The sequence below is a fragment of the Erythrolamprus reginae genome, chromosome 1 (assembly GCF_031021105.1).
Source record: "Erythrolamprus reginae isolate rEryReg1 chromosome 1, rEryReg1.hap1, whole genome shotgun sequence".
Taxonomy (NCBI): Eukaryota; Metazoa; Chordata; class Lepidosauria; order Squamata; family Dipsadidae; genus Erythrolamprus; species Erythrolamprus reginae.
The window spans coordinates 83,420,442-83,441,064 of NC_091950.1; the positions used below are offsets into that span (position 1 = coordinate 83,420,442).

The following is a 20,623-nucleotide window of genomic DNA, read 5'->3' on the forward strand; positions in this document are numbered from 1 at the left end:
ATTCAATAGTTGGGAGAAATTTTTCATTTAAATCTTGCAATTTGTGGAAGAGTCATCCTTTTCTCTCCATCATACCAAGGCTTGGCACACTTACAGGCAAGAGAAAATTAAGTCCTGTTGAACTCGTTGGGATTTGCATAGAAGGCATGCAAAAATATGTTCTCTCAAGTAACTGTACTAAAGAAATATGCAATGTGACATCACAGAAGGGCCTCTGTTCTTTGCTCTCTTAAGACTTCATTTAGAAGGGGGAGTCTTACTTGAACTGCAGTGAATTAGTAGATTTTCATAGCTCCCAGAGTTTGCAAAATATTCCTCCATGAGTTGTGGATTCACAAGATATGAGGAACAAAGACACTGCTCTCATCAATAGGAAATACTGTAGTGCCAAAGACCCAAAGAATATTATGCAGTTACGATTATGTCTATGGAGATTCTCAATCATCTAGATCATGATTGTCCCAAAGGTGCTTCTTTTTTCCTTTTGAAAACAAACAAACAAAAAGTCTGGTTGCCTTTTGAGGAAAAAAAGAAAGCACCTTTGGGGCAGCTACTATTATGATACAGAAATGATAAAATCAAGATGAGTTTTGCTATTATTCTCAGAGATATTTACAGTATATTACCGTGTTTCCCCGATAGTAAGACACCCCCGATTGTAAGACATATCGGGGGTTTCAGGGGGGTCGGCTAATATAAGCCACACCCTGAAAGTAAGACATATGTCTTACTTTCGGGGAAACATGGGGGGTATTGCCGCCGGATCCTCTCTAGCGAAGGCAACACCCCTCTGCGCCCACCTCGCGCGGCGAAGGGGGAGGGATGGGACGGAAAGCAAAGCTAAATGAGTTAGCACGGCGGTTTTGCTCTCGCTGGCTCCCTTTTGCGCTTCTGTTACGCTTGCTTTTGCCGCTGCCGGCAGTCTACGAGCGTCCGCTGGCCGCTGCTGCAGTCACTTTCTGCCTCCGCTGGAGCCGGCTGTGGTTTCATCCTCTGCTTGGAGAGGACTTTGGAAGTGACGCCGGCTGCTGTACCAGTTTCTTTCCTTCTCCCCCACCCCCATTTTTGTAAGGAAGTGCTGAAAGACACCGCGGAACTTACTGCTGAGTAAATTTATTATTTTAAAGCAGCCGGTGTCACTTCCAAAGTCCTCTCCATGGCAACTCCTGTCTTGTTTGCCTTCGGACCCCAAAATACCCCCCCGCACGCCCTTTTCCATGGGCGCGCAGTCCCCATCCCCCCGCCCACCTGATAAGCTCCCTCTCCTCTTCCGCCGAAAGGCAAACGGCGCACCCCGCCGCTTAGGCTTTTGCTGCTTCTGGAGGGGTGGGCGCCGATGCCGAAAGCCTCAGTGCCGTTTGGCTGCCGGGGGGGCGGGGAGGAGAAAATCCTCCCCCCCTCCAGGAGCAGCAAAAGCCTAAGCGGCGGGGCGCGCCATTTGCCTTTCGGCATCGGCGCCTTCCTCTCCACGAGCAGCAAAAGCTTCAACGACGAAGCCGAAAGGCAAAAAGCGTGCCCAGTCGCTTAGGCTTTTGCTGCTTCTGGAGGGGTGGGCGCCGATGCCGAAAGCCTCAGTGCCGTTTGGCTGCCGGGGGGGCGGGGAGGAGAAAATCCTCCACCCCCCTCCAGGAGCAGCAAAAGCCTAAGCGGCGGGGCGCGCCATTTGCCTTTCGGCATCGGCGCCTTCCCCTCCACGAGCAGCAAAAGCTTCAACGACGGAGCCGAAAGGCAAAAAGCGTGCCCAGTCGCTTAGGCTTTTGCTGCTTCTGGAGGGGTGGGCGCCGATGCCGAAAGCCTCAGTGCTGTTTGGCTGCCGGGGGGGGGAGGAGAAAATCCTTCCCCCCCCTCCAGGAGCAGCAAAAGCCTAAGCGGCGGGGTGCGCTGTTTGCCTTTCGGCTCCGACGCTTAGGCTTTTGCTGCTCGTGGAGGGGGGGTTGGTGGTGCCGATGCCAAATGCTTTCCCTCCGCGGTGGGGGGTGCAGGGCAGGCACAGTCAGCCCCAGGAGACAAAGAGAGAATGAGAGAAAGGAAAGAGACAGAAAGGGAGGGAGAGAAAGAAAGAGTGAGAGATAGAAAGGATAGATAGAAAGAGGGAATGAGAGAAAGGAAAGAGACAGAAAGGGAGGGAGAGAAGGAAAGAGTGAGAGATAGAAAGGATAGAGAGAAAGAGGGAATGAGAGAAAGGAAAGAGACAGAAAGGGAGGGAGAGAAGGAAAGAATGAGAGATAGAAAGGATAGAGAGAAAGAGGGAATGAGAGAAAGGAAAGAGAGAGAGAGAGAAAATAAGAGAGAGAACGAGAGAGACATATAAGACATACCCCGAAAGTAAGACGTAGGGGGGCTTTTGGGGGTAAAAAGAAAGTAAGACGCTGTCTTACTATCGGGGAAACACGGTATCCTCATGTGTTGTGAGTACATGTTTATTTATTGTTTATCCTTGGTGGAAGGATGTTCAATAATAGTAGATAGGAAATTGTCTCTTTGCGGACAGGAGAGGCCAGGCACCCTAACCCTAAACCAAATCCCTGATGTGAGCCAAGCCAGTCACATCATCTTTAAGCCACCACCCGGTCACATGATCATCAAGCCATTCCCACCTGGTCACATGGCCAGCAAGCCACACCTACAAAATAAGCCACACTCACAGTGTGGTAGTTTAAAAAATGTGCAGCCCTTCACTGCTGGTACCTTTCAACTCTGAACCCTGTTACCCTAATCAGTAGGGACCATGTAATCTGAGACCCATAGAACAGTGTTTCCCAACCTTGACAATTTGAAGATATCTGGACTTCAACTCCCAGAATTCCCCAGCCAGCATTTGCTGGCTGGGGAAATCTGGGAGTTGAAGTCCATATATCTTCAAGTTGCCAAGGTTGGGAAACACTGCCATAAAATATGTCTTTTAAGACACCCAGAGCATCGGCGGGCAAGGAACCTCCACCAACGGGGCCGGGCGGTCCCTCTTTCTCTTCGCCAGCCGCCGGACCACGTGGCCGGCTCGACCCGGGTCTCCTCCTCGATCCGCTCGGCCAAGATTAGCGCACGCGCGGTGGTTCGGTAGCGGGAGTCGCCGCCGCAGCGTTTGGAACCAGCTTTCAGCACCGCGGAGCTGCGGACAGCGCCTTCCGCCCGCCCTCGGCTACAGCCCTGCCAAGACTCCGTTCACAGAGCGGGAAGGGCGCCTTGAAGGGCCATGGAGGGCGCGGCTGGCTCCCAAGTGCTGGCCAGCCAGAGGGCAGAGGCAAAGCTCCCCGAGGAAGGGTGCTGCTCCTCCAGGTAGGGCTCGAGGACAGGGCAGGATCTTTGCCTAGTCAAGGAGGTGGTGGGTTTGCACCCCCTCCGTTCCCTGCTCCCTCGTCTCTCTTTCCTTCCCGGGGTTTATTTATGCTTATCCTTGCTATCCACTCCTTCCCTGTCAACAGAATTCCCCCTTCCCCAAGCGAGCCGTTTCATTTCCCAGACAATAGAGGCATCTCCCTTGGGCGATGGAAAATGGTGGAGTGGGGAGGGGATCTGTTTGTTTTCCCCCACCACCACCACCACACTCATCCAACTGATATGGCTTTCCCGTCGTGGCATCCTCTCCTCTCCACCCACGCCCACATGCTTCATCTAACCAGACCACCCTTCTTTTCAAAAGTTGCTATTGTAAAGAGGTGGAGTAGATGAGGGAAAGCAAAAAAAGAACACGCTTCCTTTTGCACAGCTGGGCCATTGAGAAGGTCAATCCTAAGACTGGGTACAGCCGGTCCATGCCAGAGGTCTTTCTCCTGCTCCATTCTGTAGGTGTGGAAGACTAGATCGCTGCAGGGAGCTTTATCCAAAATGCATCCTATGTGTCTTTGGGAAGCCATATGCAAACTAACCTCCTCTTGAGTCAGCCAATGCCTAAGTCTTTCCCTTGCTTATTTATCAACAGGGGGAATCCTAATAATAATAAGAGAATAATAATAATAATAATAATAATAATAATAATAATAATAATAATAATAATAATAATAGACAGGAGAATCCTATCTCCTTATATCTTCTTTTTTTTAAAAAAAAAACCTATTGATTATAACACAGAAAAACAAAGACAGACATACTACAGCTATTGGGTTATTTACAACCCCAATTTCGTAAGAAGTTCTTGTCAGAGGTACTGGAGGCATTATTATCTGAAATTTATACATTTTGACATTTATTTGTTGATCCTATATCTAACACTTCTTATACTATATCCCGAGTCTGCGGAGAGGGGCGGCATACAAATCTAATTAATAATAATAATAATAATAATAATAATAATAATAATAATAATAATAATAATAATAATAATATATGACTAACATTTCTTACACTATATATAGGATTGCTTCAATTTTTAACTACTTTAGATTATCTCTATAGCTTGGTTCTCTTCACTACTTCTCTCCTCTAACCACTTATAGAATTTGTCCCATACTTTATAGTACCTGGGGTTTTCCTGCCCTTTCAACCTCCTTGTCATAATGTCCATTTCTGTGCAGTCTGTGAATTTTGTGACTGCCCTCTTATATCTTCAAATTAGCATGATATGATACATAAATCCTTGAGGCATATAACTGCCATTTGTGTCAGAGAACACTTCTTCCTACACTCCAGCATAAAACAAAACAATGAAGTGATGCCCTCATCTGTGGCACTACAAAGAAACAAGATAAATTTTTTTTGCACATGCTTGCTAACTATTTAAAAAGTGGTTGCCAAGGCAAGACTGGACACTGCCTTCACAACCAAGAGGAGGTTTTTTTCCCTCCTCTTTCCTTTTCCTCTTCCTTGTTTTAACCAGACTAATTCAGTGTCTTTAATTGCTGGTAGAAGAGTAAGAAGTGAAAATATATGTAACAAGCAATGAACATTGCCACCCAGAAAAATTGCATACAGTACTATACTTTGAAATATGATTCTCTTCTTTTACAAGAAAAAGAGATCCTACTAACAGTTCTAAAAGAAGAAAGCAAAATGTGGCATTTCAAAACGTTTCCTGTTGGGTCAAGTTTGTGAACTACTCAGTTGCTAGTTAGGGAAAATTATTATTTTCATAAACAATAAGCATTCATCCTAATAGCTGGGACCAGGGGTGGGCTACTTCCCAGACAGAGGGGTGGAATGCAGTGGGGTAGTGAAAATGGAGCTCCACCCCAGAGCACCCAATTTGCACTGAAAGATGTTGAAAGAAAATGCAGGGCGTCCTGCATAAGCCACGCCCACAGTGTGGTAGTAAAAATTTTGGTAGCCCTTCACTGGCTGGGACAATGTAAATGTCAATCTTCCCAATCTGATACCTTCAAAGTATTTTGGGAAAAGTGGAAAAATTCCCAGCCAGTTTGGATGGGGTTAATCTTTGTTCAGTATTCTCAGCTGATTAATCATGTTAAAATTAGGCATAATGGAACTCTCAAAAGCTATTTGTGAATAATTGTGGTTGTGAATAATTTGGACTGATGTTCTGGATAACAGAAGCCACACAGTTAAGAAGGGTTGGCGATTGTTTATCATTGTTTCAATAATTTGTTGGCAGGGAAAAAAATGGGTAGTCTGCTTTTATTGTCATTTCTTCTTACCACTTCCAAATTGGGCATTGCATTCTACTTTTGCCTCTTTATAATCTAATGTTTACAGTTTGGTGAAAGCCAATTTGATGTACGGATTAAGATACAGTGATCCCTCGATTTTCGCGATCTCGTTCTTCGCGAAACGTTATATCGTGATTTTTCCCACCCGATGACGTCACTCTCTTCCTTCCTTTCTCATCTTTCTTTCTCTCTCTCTTTCTCTATCTTGCTTCTTCCTCTCTCACACTCTCTTCCTCCCTCTCTCATCTCTTTCTTTCCTTCTCTCTCTTTCTCTATCTCTCCCCCTCTTGCTGGCGGGCGGCGGGCGGGCGAGTGGGGGCATCAGCGAGGAAGACCCAGGGAAGGTTCCTTCGGCCGCCCAGCAGCTGATCTGCTCGGCACCGCAGCGAGGAGCCAAATCGGGGTTTCCCCTTTGTGTGGGCGGCGGGGAAACCCCGATCTTCGTCTGCTCGCTGCTGCTTCGCTGCTGAGCAGATCAGCTGCTGGGCGGCCACAGCAGCAGCGAGCAGACGAAGATCGGGGTTTCCCCGCCGCCCACGCAAAGGGGAAACCCCGATTCGGCTCCTCGCTGCGCTGCCGAGCAGATCAGCTGCTGGGCGGCCGAAGGAACCTTCCCTGGGTCTTCCCCGCCGCCCACGCAAACTCCACCATCTGCGCATGCTCAGCCATGAAAAAAAGGGCGCGCATGCGCAGATGGTGTTTTTACTTCCGCAACCCTACTTCACGAAAAATCGATTATCGCGAGGGGTCTTGGAACGGAACCCTCGAGATAATCGAGGGATCACTGTACTGAGTTAAAAATTACTTTGGGAGAACCCAAAAAGACTGTAAGCTACCCTAAGTTAGGTAGAATTGGTGGATAAATAAATAAATGAATGAATGAATGAATGAATGAATGAATGAATGAATGAATAAATAAATAAATAAATAAATAAATAAATACACAGGGCACTGTTTTATGTTGTATGATGTGCAGTCTGTGTGTGTAACATTTAAAAAACTAATAAAAATATGATTAAAAAAACATTTATATTTCAAAAATAAAAAATAAAATAAATAAATAAATACAGTTTGAATATGTTCAATAAACACAGTTGTTGGAATATTACTACTAGAAAGCACTTAAGGGCAAACATGAGCAATTCATGGGGTCCCCATGCAACCCCATATACCTTTTGTGAGGACTTGGGATCCTCCAAGATCACCTTAGAAAATTACAAAGCAAATTTGAGAACATGGAACAATTTTCTAGTCTTTATTTTATTTTTTAAAAGGAATAAAACTTGTGTTAAATATCCAACAAATTTTATCATGCTGATTTAACTTAGTCTTGCCTCCTCCAAGTTCACATAGTGATACCAAGTGCATTCTGGATGGAAACATTGAAAAGTCTTCAGAGAAGGGCGCCATACAAATCTAATAAATTATTATTATTATTATTATTATTATTATTATTATTATTAATAATAATAATAATAATAATAATAATAATTTAAAAAAAATTAAAAATTAAGAAGAACTTCCTAAGCATTTCTACAATACGGTTATGTCTTTAGCCTAACCTATTGCTCATTCCTACAATACAATCATTATTGAACCAGCCTCCAGTGTTGCTACTGTTGGCTCTTCATAATTCTCTTTTAATTCTTTTGCATGTTTAATCACAAATTGATTAGAGTTTGCCAATTGTTGTTAAAGTGCCTAGAAACCAGGAGATTGTATGTACCGGTCCCATTTTAGGCATGAAAGCCAGCTGGAGTACTTTCTTTCAATCCAACCCACCTCACAGGATTGTTGTTCTGGGGGGAATAGATGGAAGAAGGAGTGTTATATATGTTCAACATCTTGAGTTGTTTATAAAATAATAAGTGTCAGGGAAAAAATCAAAAGCATAAAAATAAATAAATGAACTTGGACAATGAGAAAATAATCTAAAGAATCTATAGAATCTAGGCATCTAAGGCCTAGATGGATACAAAACACTCTTATTAGAGTACTAAACTTCCGACCTTTTGGACAGTAGTTCTTGCCAGAAAAGCAAGAATGTACAAAAACATGTTTACATCCTGTAACAAGATGAAGAAATCCTATTGTTGAGGCCAATAAACATTCGTAAACAGGATAAATAACTTGATGGATTAATCTAGAGAGTTCCAAGGAACTATGATGAAATTGGATGCAAGACAACCCCATATATGGACAGGAGGAAGGGGGTGTAAATTAGACATGAAACTACTATAAAAGATGGTTCTTGAAGTTAGGTACTTTACCTTTTTGAGTACACCTTTTGAGTGTCTTTAATTGGTCCTGATATGATACAGTGGTATCATATTGGTGTCTTTATGTTATGTGTTGATATATGTTATGTGTTGATATATGTTATGTTTAATAAATGTTTATATGATATATATATCATGTGGTCTTTTAGCTTTTATTCTCATGGTCTGGGGAATTTTTTTAACAATTGGCGCCCAACGTGGGGCCCGAGAACTTTTTTCCTGGATGGAGGACGAGAGAAACCTGGCAGGGCCCTTACTGGAGTTTTTTCCAGTGGCTGGTTTTCTCTTGCTTCCATGTCCAGGAATTAGCTTCTTTTCGAACTGAGAGGCCAAGAGAATAAGAGGTTTCCCGGGGGAAAAATTGCAGCTGCCGGCGAGAGCAAGCGTCCTTGGTGAGTAAAGGTGGCCAAGGGGTCTGATCCTGAGTTGGTGATATGCAGTAGCATGATTGAATACATGTGGGCACGCAGAGCATGTGAGAGAAATGTCTCTATATTTGTGCTGGGTTCTTGTGCACGAGAACTAATTTAAAACACATGTTGGGTGGTGACACTGTGGAGTAAGAGTTTTAAAAGGATCAGAGTGGATATTTACATAGTTGAATATCGGCTTGCTTATGTTTCACTTCAGGGTGAACGTTTATGTCATAATGAAACAGGGTTTTTATTATGGAACAAAAATATGGGTGTTGACTTTAAATTTAGGACATAGCGTATGCTAGGAATGGGTTTCGTCTACTTACAACTGACAGCAGATGCTGTGGTAGAAGTATGTGTTTTGTTTTGTTTTGTTTTTCTTCTTTCTTTTTCTTTCCCCCTCTCTGACAAAGGATGACGGCTGCTGGTAAGTTGTATCTTAAAGAGCAGAATGGTGTCTTTATGGGGGGATAGCAGCTGTGCTATGTAATATTTTGTCCTTTTGCTGGTATGATTTAAGAAGTGTAATACATATGGTTATAGTTAGATTGCTGGTAGAGCGAAAAGATTATTGCAAGAGGTGTAGGGAAGTCTAACTGATATTTTTGAATTCTTGAGAAATAGAGCTTTTGATAAATGTGATTAATAATCGAAGATAGAGGTTTTGGGTGAGCAGATGGTAAGTACTAAGGGTTTTTTGTTTTGTTTGATGAATAGGAGTTGAGACTGTATGTGTAGGGTTTATAGTATTGCTTGTTTAAGACAAGGAATGTGAGAATATGAGGCTGTCTTGAAGTTAAGTGGGTTGACAGGCTGTGTTTTCTTTTTGAGGAGGTAAGTTGTTAATTGTTGAGGGGCTATTATTGTTCCTGGGATAGTTTGGTGCAGTAGGTTTGAAGGAGAATTAATTTATTATAGCAGGCTTGGTTTATAAGCAGCTGGAGATAAGGGGATTTGTGGATATTTGTTATGTGAGAGAGTAGAGAATTTAAATATTGTATTGGGATAGATGGCATGTGTTTAATACACAGGTGAAAGGTTTGCAGTTCTGTGGCTGAGTTGTTACGTATATTAAGAGGTTGAGGATGAGAAAGAGTTATAAAGGGGTTTTTTTTTATGGCTTTATGTGGCAGTTGGAGGGAATTCCGTATAGGTGAATTCCAAGATTAGTGTGTAGATGTGGGTATGAAAGAGGTTTTTTTTTTCCATGTATAGTAGTGTGTATGTTTTACATATGATGAACTGGAGTCCAGTATTGAGGAAAATAACTGGCTATTTTTGATGTTTTTTGATATAAGTGTATATCTTGGTTTGAATCAGAGAACTGAGATGGAATGTCAAGCCTACTAAGTTACTAGTAATTACTTATTAAGTTAAAGTAAAAGCTAACACTGTATCTCTAAAACAACCTAGTTAAGATACATAGCAGGAATTGGATTTTTTTTTAACAATTGCCTTTTATATCTGTTGGAGGTAATAGTCTCCTATTGTATGCCCATAAGAAAATTGCTAGCTGAGAGATTTTGAAGGATATCTTGAGATTCAAGATGAGGGGAATCATATTTTTTTTTAAAAAAAAGCTTTGATTATGAATTATGAATTGTACACAAATCTGATAAATGAAATAAAGTACTGGTAGGGAGTCTTGTGGTGTTATGAAATGAAAATATTTAATTGTTGCTGTGACAATTGTTGCTGGATTTTACAATGCTCGTAAGGAAGCTAAACATTTTAGGAAAAATTTCACAATTGAGTAGAATTCGATGATAGATAATTGTTTTCTGGATTAAATCTGTGGCATCATTGAATACAGCTGAGAAGCTCGTGTAGATTTAGATAAATTGGTTCTGTGACAATAGATTTTTGCACTGTATGGTAACGTATTTCTGGATTTGGCTCTGTTTTAAGGGAAGAAAAAGTTGTTTATGAGTGTATGAATGTTGATTGTGCAACATTTTTTTCTTTTACATATTATTTTCTCTGGTTTGTAATGTGGTTTGTAATCTGAGAGAATGCAGGGAAGTGTGGTTGTTTTGTACAGTATGGTATAAGTAGTGTTTATACATATGTTTGGGATTGTGGTTCTGTGTTTTATATTGTTTATTGATGAAGAAATACTCCTATGTGAAAACTGTTAGAAGATATGATGTGGGATGATACGTATGAGGATGCTGGAATGCAGCCAGCGATTACATAGTGGAGCGGTTTGCCTGTTGTCATTTTTATGAATTGGTAGAGAGCTGTTTGCTGAAGAAAGGGGGTTGGATTAGATGACCTTTGAGGTCCCTTCCAACTCTGGCTGTTATAATAGTAGTGCTGGTATTTGGGTTGTTTGTGGTAGTAAATGTTGGGTTAGCTACAGAATGTAATAAAAAGTGTATAGCTATATTAGATAAACCTGTTGTGATTTAGAAGACAGGTAGTTTTGATAATTTTGGATTGATGATTTCCTGTGGTGAAGGAAGGTGTTAGAGGCTGAAGGCATTTGAATGGATTAGTATAGACTGATAGGGTGTCTGTTTATAGTATAATTTTGTTTAGCTGCTAGTAAGTGAACTGGGAAAGGTTTTGTGAAAGGGGGTTGCTTTACAAATGTAACAAAATTGGATAGAAGAGATTTAACAAGCAGTGGTAGTAAGCAATGTATGTGATAAGTAGGGGTTTTTTTACATGCTGTCTGAGAAAAATAAAGCTGAATGATCGGTGTGACTGATTATAAGAAATGCCTGTATAAGATGTGGATTATTGAGTAAAGATGAGGTGCTGTAAAAGAGGCAGTAGGGAAGAAGAAGGTCAAATAATTTAACTTAGTGTGAGAAAATGTTGGACATATGCATGAAAGGATGCATAACTGTTTTTCATTCATTGTGAAAGAAAGTTTGTTTTTGATTGAGTGTGAATGAGTGTATATACTAAAACATGGATATTGGAATAACATAAATAAGGGAATACAGTGGTTGGGATGAATAACCTGATACTGTTGATAACAAAAGTAAATCTGGTGTACCTGGTGAAGAAGGTACTCCAGGACAAACTGATATTAGTAGTAGTCAGCCCTGCTGGCTTTAGTGGTGTTGCTGGGTTTTTTTTTTGTTTTGAATTACTTGGTTTTCCTGTTGACCAGGAATCTCCAGGCGAGCCTGGTGAACCTGGTTAAACAGGGCCTCAAGGTTTTTGTGGTTCAATAGGTTTTTTTTGGAGAATCTGGATCTTGTGATCCAGGGTCTTATGGCAAATATGGTGATACAAGGTTTAGGTGGTGCTATTAGTCCCCACTGGTGAACCTGGTCTGATGGGTCTATGAGGTCTTCCAGGACAATTTGGAAGCCCAGGTCTAGGTCTTCTTGGTTCAACTGGACCTGATGGTTGCCCTGGTCCAGCTGATCCAGCTGGTCCACAAGGTGAACCTGGTAATATTGAATTCCCAGGACCAAAGGGTCTTTAATGGTGAACTTGGAAAATCTGGAGAGGAGAGTATTTCTGGATCTCAGTGTACTGTTTGAATTCAAAGGAATGAGAGGACTAATTGTAGTAGGTAACCTGCTGGCTGGTTATTTCAGTGAATTGAGTGGAAAAAAAAAAATGCCAGCAGTTGAGATATGTATTTGGGTAAGAATTGAATCCTTTAAGTGGATGGGTGAAAGCATTTTCATTTGTAATGATAAATACTTAAGATAAGAGTGAATATAATAGTAAAATAAATATGCCTTGGTATGGAAAAGTATATGTATATTAATAATGTATATTAATAATGATAGAGGTACACGTTTTATGGTCTATTTAGTAGAATAGGGAACTGAAAAGGATTCCCTTCTGTCTGAGTATATTTGGCAAAGGCTGGGGAGAAAATTGAATCCCAGAAGCAGTATAAAGTTATAACAACTTTGAAACGTTTACCTTTAGCATTTGTATGTGTATAAATGTTTGTGCAATGTATATTTAAATGTGTAATACTGGAACGAGATGCACTGAGATGCTAAATTGTCTCTGAAACAACTAAAAGAACTTGTCCCAGTTTTTTCTCGTTTAAGGTCTGACGGGCTGGTGGCTTATTTACAAGTGCATAATTTTAAGAGTGGTGACTGATTCCTGAGTGAAAACTTAAAAGGACACAACTGGAAGCTTATTTGGGACTGTCCATTGAAAAGACTGATAATGATTGAGATGACTGTGCATGCCATGGACACATATGAAGGGTTTTATGCATGAAGGAATGGACTTTGTCAGTTTATCAGTGTCTCCCGGAAGCAGAGTGAGAGAAAGAAGGACTGAGAAACCTTTTAATGTTTTTTTTTTCATAAATGGAACTTTGGAGGGTGGATTTGTGAATCTGGATAGGAATGTTTTATTTTGCCATTGTCATTTTTATATTTGAATAAGTCACATTTATGTTGTGGAAATTTGTGAATGTAAGCCCCTGAATTCAGAGTGTTAGTGTATACAATACTATCACATATACACATGACATGCAACTATACGTTGGGGGGGCCTAGTACACATAATACATAGCAGCATGAATGTGATAATAAAGTTGGTGATTGTTTTGTGAAATGTTATACTGTACACAAAGGGGATGGGATCAGAGGCTGTGTTATCTAATCACCTGGTGATAGGATAGCAGCTCTGTTGCCATACCGGACAGGATCATTGATATACACAAACATCATCACTAGCATTAATTGATCCAGATTTGAAAACTGGAATATGCCTCAGATCCACTAGCTATGAAGTGGAAGTAATTTATAAATAATTCTTTTAAGGGTATAGATTACACACCTTTTGTATAAGAAGTGAAGGATTATAGAAGAAGAATCATTATTGCTATAGCATGAAACAAAAACACCTTCCAAACTGGTATTTTTATACAATGTAGCCTTAGCAAAACTGTGCAATGAGCTATGTGAATGAAATGAGACGAAGTTAAACAAGGGAGATGGGAGACACATTAAGAAAAGGGGAATTAACATATCCAGATACAATGCATATATGTCCCCTATTGTTTGAAGAAGTCAAGATTGTTATGAAATCTAACTTGCAAGTGTGGTTACGTGGGATGTTCTAAATGGACAGAGTAAAATATGCCTGGTGATTGTAGGGAAATATGTTACCAGCTAATTAGTATGTAACATATAGGCAAGAGGTGTGAACACAATTATCCATAGAGTTGCTGGAAAAGGAAAAAGCTGAAGCCCTAGGACAAGTGGGGTTTTATTTGGTGACTTATATGTTCATGCTTATGCATTCTTGCAACTGGATTAGATGAGCCCTGCACAATAGACAAATCTAACATTTATGGAGGTAACATTTTTTTTGTAAACAAATGGGTCATTTGTGAAAAGGTAACTGAGCAGAAAAAATCATTCTACACTATAACATGATAGTCATGTATTAGTAGGCATTACATAAACATGTCCCAGAAGGTGGAGAAATGGTATATGTACCCCATTATAAGCATATACCAAGATAATGGTTTATTTAGAGGCCTATCTTTACAAAAATTGTTTGATCAAGGCCCGGAGAATAGAATGTAATTGGTGACATATCCCACACTTATGGATAAGATACAAGGAGTAGTAAGGTGGGAGTAGTATAAACATATAAGATGATTTGTTGAGTATACGTCCCTGGTATGCCTTAAGGAACTCAACTTAAGCAAATGAGGTATTGTACCTGTGCAATAGAAAGGGAGATAATGAATCGATAATGTGAAATAGAGTGACCATAAAGACATATGGATATAGCCATGGGAGATGAGTTATTCAAGTAGAAATAAAGCACAAGGAACTGTAGTTAAGAGTAGAATCATACAATGCTGCATCTAGTGAAATATGGAACACCCCAACTCTTGGTTGCCAGACTCATTTGTAGGAGTTATTATAAGCATTGTATTAAGTTATGTACTAAGTTCTGTGTCTGTATCAAATGTATGCTGGTTTGCTTTATCTGATGGAAGGCCCGCTGACATAAGGATGAATATCCCCATGAATTGGGTGGTCTGCATTGTGATAGACATGTTCTAAGAATTTGAGTAAAAATTCTTAGAAGAAAGAGAGCAGGGATTGAGAAAATAATCTAAAGAATCTATAGAATCTAGGCATCTAAGGCCTAGATGGATACAAAACACTCTTATTAGAGTACTAAACTTCCGACCTTTTGGACAGTAGTTCTTGCCAGAAAAGCAAGAATGTACAAAAACATGTTTACATCCTGTAACAAGATGAAGAAATCCTATTGTTGAGGCCAATAAACATTCGTAAACAGGATAAATAACTTGATGGATTAATCTAGAGAGTTCCAAGGAACTATGATGAAATTGGATGCAAGACAACCCCATATATGGACAGGAGGAAGGGGGTGTAAATTAGACATGAAACTACTATAAAAGATGGTTCTTGAAGTTAGGTACTTTACCTTTTTGAGTACACCTTTTGAGTGTCTTTAATTGGTCCTGATATGATACAGTGGTATCATATTGGTGTCTTTATGTTATGTGTTGATATATGTTATGTGTTGATATATGTTATGTTTAATAAATGTTTATATGATATATATATCATGTGGTCTTTTAGCTTTTATTCTCATGGTCTGGGGAATTTTTTTAACAGACAAAATTCATCCTACTGATTAATATTCATCCACATACCAGCACTTAAATACTAAGAGATTTTTGTGAAATGGATTACTTTGTTACTCAAAGAAGAATTTTCGAAGAGCATGTCCACAAGAGAAGTATTAGATTGAGAAGTAGAGGAGTAACAGTCTTCAATATAGTAAAAAAAAATATGTTCTAGCTGATCGTTATAGTATAATATTATGAGTTAGATCTTATTATGCCTTGGCTGTTTCCAAATGTTGCAGCCTGGGATAATGCAGAAGACAAGCCAAATCAATTGGTCTTGGTCTTGGGAGCATTTTAAATCTTGGCAGATATTTGTCTATTGCCTTGTGGAAATCTAAAATTCTATGTTTCAGATATTCATCAATTATAATTGATGTGGTTTTAATTGCTCTATGAAGTTTCAGGTCCAACCTCCATCCAAATTTAATGAAAAAATTGATCTGCATCTTCTTATAGCTTTAAGTATCACCTAAGAAAGAAAACTGAGAATTATGGCTATACTGAATTAAAAGTCAAAGCAACTCCACAAAAGGTTGTAAATTGAGTACAGTACTTACTTACAACTGCTAAGCGAGATTAATTTTACCTCATTTTACGACCTTTCTTGCCACAGTTAAACGAATCACTGCCGTGGTTAAGTTAGTAATATGGTTGTTAAGTTAATCTTGATTCCCAATTGACCTTGCTTATCAGAAGGTCACAAAAGGTGATCACATGACCCCAGGACACATGGAACTGTCATGAATACATGCCAGTTGCAAAACGACCGGATTTTGGTCACGTGACTATGAGGATGTCACAATAGTGAAAAAGGGTGAAAAAAGTTCGTAAGTCTCTTTTGTAACTTGTCTCTTTGTAACTAAATCTCGTTTTGCCATTGTAACTTCAAATGGTCATTAAATGAATGATTGTAAGAGGACAACCTGTGTAGAGGTGCGGCCCGGGGCCATATTGTTAGCACAATTTATATTGCAAATCAGTTTTCTCTTGATGCTTAAAATATAGCTCCTCCTTTTTTGCCTAGCTGTTACAATTATAAAATTGTCGTCAGTGTTTTAAGCCTAACAATTTGACAGAGCAGAATACATCATTCTTCTTTTAAAAAATGGAACTGCCAGGAATTAAATAATTCAAAGTTTCCAAAATACAGTGGTACCTTTACCTAAATTGCCTCCACTTAAGAACTTTCCTAGATAAGAACTGAATGCTCAAGATTTTTTTGCCTCTTCTTAAGAACCATTTTCTACTTAAGAACCCAAGCCTGGAAACTTTCCCAGGAAATTTGAGAGCGGCACGAAGGCCTGGCTAGTTTCCTGCCATTCCTCCTTTAATCCCGACCATCTTGGGCTTTTCTGAGCTGCCAGAGGAGCCTTTCAGTGGTGCTTAAGGAGGCTTTGGCAGCCCAGAGCAAACGGAGCGTTTTCCTTTCTCTGGGTGCTAGGAGAGGGAATAAATCACTTCGCTGTGGTGACTCCCTCACGCTGCCTCCCATATACCCGGTGTGAGGTTGCCTCCCGGAGTGTCTGGGCACGGAAAGGCAAGAGAGGGCGCTCACCTCACCTTCTTCCTTCAGCAGCGACTGTCCTCCTCCTCTTCTTCCTCCTCCTCCCACCCTAATTCCGAGCTTTTATTTCTTTCCTAATGGGTTTGCATGCATTATTTGCTTTTACATTGATTCCTATGGGAAAAATGCTTCTACTTAAGAACATTTCAACCTGGATGTCAGTCCCACTGTGACCTTCTGGCCAATTAGATGAGGAACAAGAGAAACCATATTATGAAAGATCTACAGTGGTACCTTGGTACTCAACTGCTTTGAAAATCATTGAATTTGGTACTCAACATATTTTCATGTGAAAACTTTGACCCAGTACTCCTCGTTTGTTTGATACTCAATGCACAAGCCAGAACTTGTCAGTGTCAGCTGCTTTGTGACTCACTACATTATTCCTTATGGGAAAAATTTGTTTGGTACTCATCATTTCTGGTATTCATCACACCTCACAGAGCAAATCAATGATGAGTACCAAGGTACCATTGTATCTCTACCATTTAAAAAAGAGCTAAAAGCTTTGTCCTCAGAAACATGCCTTAAGAGGTTCCATAGAGTTTCCTTGTTATCTATCATGATTTTAAAATATCTATACATGAAACTAGTTAGGAATAGGTAGTTAGGAATGATGCACTATTTATGTTCAGCTTTATCTCCCTTAATTAATAAAAAGAGTTCTCACAGTAGGAGCCTAAGCATGAATAGACTAAATATTCCAGGGGCGGGTTCCTTACCTTTTCCTACCGGTGCGCATCATGATGTTTTGTGTATGTGTGCTCGCTATACTTACGCATGCAATTTGGCTTCCATGCATGCGCAGAGGGATGGTGTTCTATCTGCGCATGCACAGAGAGCCGAAAAGTGGCTGAAAATTAGGGGGGAAAGATGGTGGTGTGCACGGTTGCGCAAAAAACAGTCCCGGAGGTGTCGCACCAAAATTGCATCATCATCGGGCCACTACTGGAGTGGTGCACTGGACCACACTAGCAGGAACCCACCTTTGAAATGGTCCAAACAAGAGAGAGATACTCAATTATGGGAAGGCAAACAGTCCTGTAAAATACTGCTTTCGACTTTAATTTTGCATTGTCTTTGAAGGCTCATGCACACAATTTGAGGATAGAATAGAATAGAATAGAATTCTTTATTGGCCAAGTGTGATTGGACACACAAGGAATGTATTTATTTATTTATTTATTCATTAGATTTGTATGCCACCCTTCTCTGAGGACTCGGGGCGGCTCACAGCATATAATATAACAATACAGTACAATGGCAAATCTAATTAAATTTAAAATTACAATCTAAAAATCCAATATTTAAAAACAATCATATCAGTTTAATCATACAACATATATCTCATTTCGTTGGCCAGGGAACTGAGACCTAATTTCCCCAAACTTGGCGACATGGGTGAGTCTTAAGACAAGGCAAGGAGGGTGGGGGCAGTGCGAATCTCCAGTGGGAACTGATTCCAGAGGACTGGGGCCACCACAGAGAAGGCTCTTCCCCTAGGCCCCGGCCAGCAACATTGTCTGGCTGATGAGACCTGGAGAAGGCCAACTCTGTGGGACTTAATCGGTCGCTGGGACTCATACAGAAGAAGGCAGTCCCGCAAGTAATCTGGCCCGATGCCATGCAGGGCATATGCACCAATTATCTTTGGTGCATACGCTCTCAGTGTACATAAAACAAAATATACATTTGTCAAGAATCGTGGTGCTTATGGATATGGCACTGCTACTGGTTCAGAAAAAAGAAACATCTTAAAAGTTCCTTTCATTGACAGGCTGAGGCAACACTACAACTTCTTAGTAAATTGTGAATTAACTGCCATGACATAAGCATGAACAATGTCTAGCTTTGACAGCCACAGGATGTTTGATCTGTCTTTAAATACGGTTTCAAAATTTCAATTAATTCCTACTATGACAGCCTGCAGGCTTGAATCAGTGGGAATATTTAAAGGAGCATATTGAAAAATTAGCATTGCTTCTCATTTGGTTTCAGGCGTTCTTGTTCCAGTGTATTAGCTTTTGAATGAGCTCCTGAAATCTTCAAAGGAAATCCTGCATTGGCCTTTCTTCAGAAATTGGAGTAACTAATGAAAATGGGGAGAAAAACTCAACAGAATTCACACAAAAACTTATTGGGGTGGGTGGGCTGTGTTATATATTTTATTTGATTTTGAACTCTTTCAATATTTTATATATTGTATGAATGCCAAGCAGTCCTTAGAACTATAACTGACTATTGGCATATCCTGAACTAGAATTGAGGCTAAAGAACAAACCGCATATTATTTCCACCGCAGTTCTGCAATTCTGGTTATTTGTTTTTTGCGGCCGAAACCAAATAAGACACGGACACCAGTCTGGATTTTAAAATGGGTCACTTTATTGTTATTTAAATTTTATAAAACTATTTAGACCTGCAGAGGTGAATTTAAAAGGGGCAGAATCCCTGTCAACACCTTTCTAAGCAGCAATAATAATAATAATAATAATAATAATAATAATAATAATAATAATAATAATTTATTAGATTTGTATGCCACCCCTCTCCGAAGACTCAGAGCAGCTCACAACAGTGATAAATAATGTAACAAATCCAATATTTAAAAAGATATCTAAAAACCCATATCATTAAAATAACCATACAACTCAGTCATACCATACATAAAACATATTAGCCTGGGGATACCTCAATTACCCCATGCCTGGTGAGATAGGTGGGTTTTCAGTAAGGTGAGATAGGTGGGTTTTCAGGCAAGGAGGGTGGGGCAGTTTTAATCTCTGGGGGGAGTTGATTCCAGAGGGCTGGGGCCACCACAGAGAAGGCTCTTCCCCTGGGGCCCGCCAGACAACATTGTTTAGTCAACGGGACCCGGAGAAGGCCAACTCTGTGGGACCTTATCGGCCGCTGGGATTCATGCCAGCTATGGGCGAAGCTCCTTGCTGAGCCTGGGAATGTTCTCTTGGCCTTTCCCTTGCTCTCCGCCACACCACCTGGCATGTGGGGAGGCTCACCCCAGATCCCAAAAGAAAGGGATCGAAGCTCTTGCAGAGCGGCCTTTTATACCCGGCGCTACCTCGCCCACCAAGTGAAGTCGCGCCCGCACAGCTTAGTGTGAGGCATGTTGGGAGCTATCTCATGCATTCGTGTGAGATCGCCCCCTCCTTCCTCAGAATCATGGCGGAAAGACTATGTTCTCGGCCCTGATGCAAATTCGGCCAGCGGGTAAGCCCACTTGCCTCTACATGTGTTAAATATACAACATCATCAAGGGAGTAAAAAATAGAAATAGATATGGGCTGGTCACAAAGCAAGAAGAACTGATGGCAGGTGGACCAAGGCAGACATAGAATGGATCCCATTTTTATTTATTTATTAGAGTTGGAAGGGACCTCGTAGGTCATCTAGTGCAGCCCTCTGCTGGTGCAGGAGATCATAGACAAATGGCAGTCCAATCTCTTCTTGAATGTCTCTAGTGTTGGAGCGTTCACAACCTCCGCAGGCAAGAATGATAAAAAGCATCCACGAAAGAGGCCTAAAACAAGATGGATGGACAACGTCAGCAAGTATTGAGGGCCCAGTTGGCAAAAGAAAGCTTAGGAAGAGGCCTTCATGCGGTACTGGATAGACCAGTGTTTCCCAACCTTGGCAACTTGGAGATATCTGGACTTCAACTCCCAGAATTCCCCAGCCAGCATTCGCTGGCTGGGGAATTCTGGGAGTTGAAGTCCAGATATCTCCAAGTTGCCAAGATTGGGAAACACTGGGATAGACAATGGCTAGGAGGAGGAGGATGCTTTATGCAACTTCCCCCACTCAGTACTATTTCCTTTTTCCTTGTTTTGCTTCTCAGAATATTTTTGGCTTCTGGCATAAACAGAGACATTTTGCGCTAATGAAAATGATAGGGGAGACAAATCAAGAAAAGCAATCAAGCAGCTGCATTGCCAAAGTCGAGCTGTTGTCCCCCACTTTTTCTTCTGTGTTGTCTGCTTTGTTGACTCCCTTCTTTGTTTCATGGCCACCACCAGCTGGGCAAGGCAAACGAAGCTGAGAGACCCACATTTGGAAGCTGCTGCTGCTGTCTCTGTGCTATGATTGGGGAAATATTTCAGCTCGCACTACAGCATCAACATTATTAT

General features: G+C 40.8%; 1 protein-coding gene across 1 annotated transcript in view; it reads left to right on the top strand.

Moving 5' to 3' along the window:
• Positions 1–3,193: 3,193 nt before the first annotated feature.
• DISP2 (dispatched RND transporter family member 2) overlaps positions 3,194–20,623 on the top strand; it is a 43,151-nt gene continuing 25,721 nt past the window's right edge. Inside the window, exon 1 of the mRNA XM_070756715.1 lies at positions 3,194–3,276. Within this exon, the coding sequence (XP_070612816.1) occupies positions 3,194–3,276 (83 nt within the window). The remainder of the gene's footprint in view (positions 3,277–20,623) is intronic.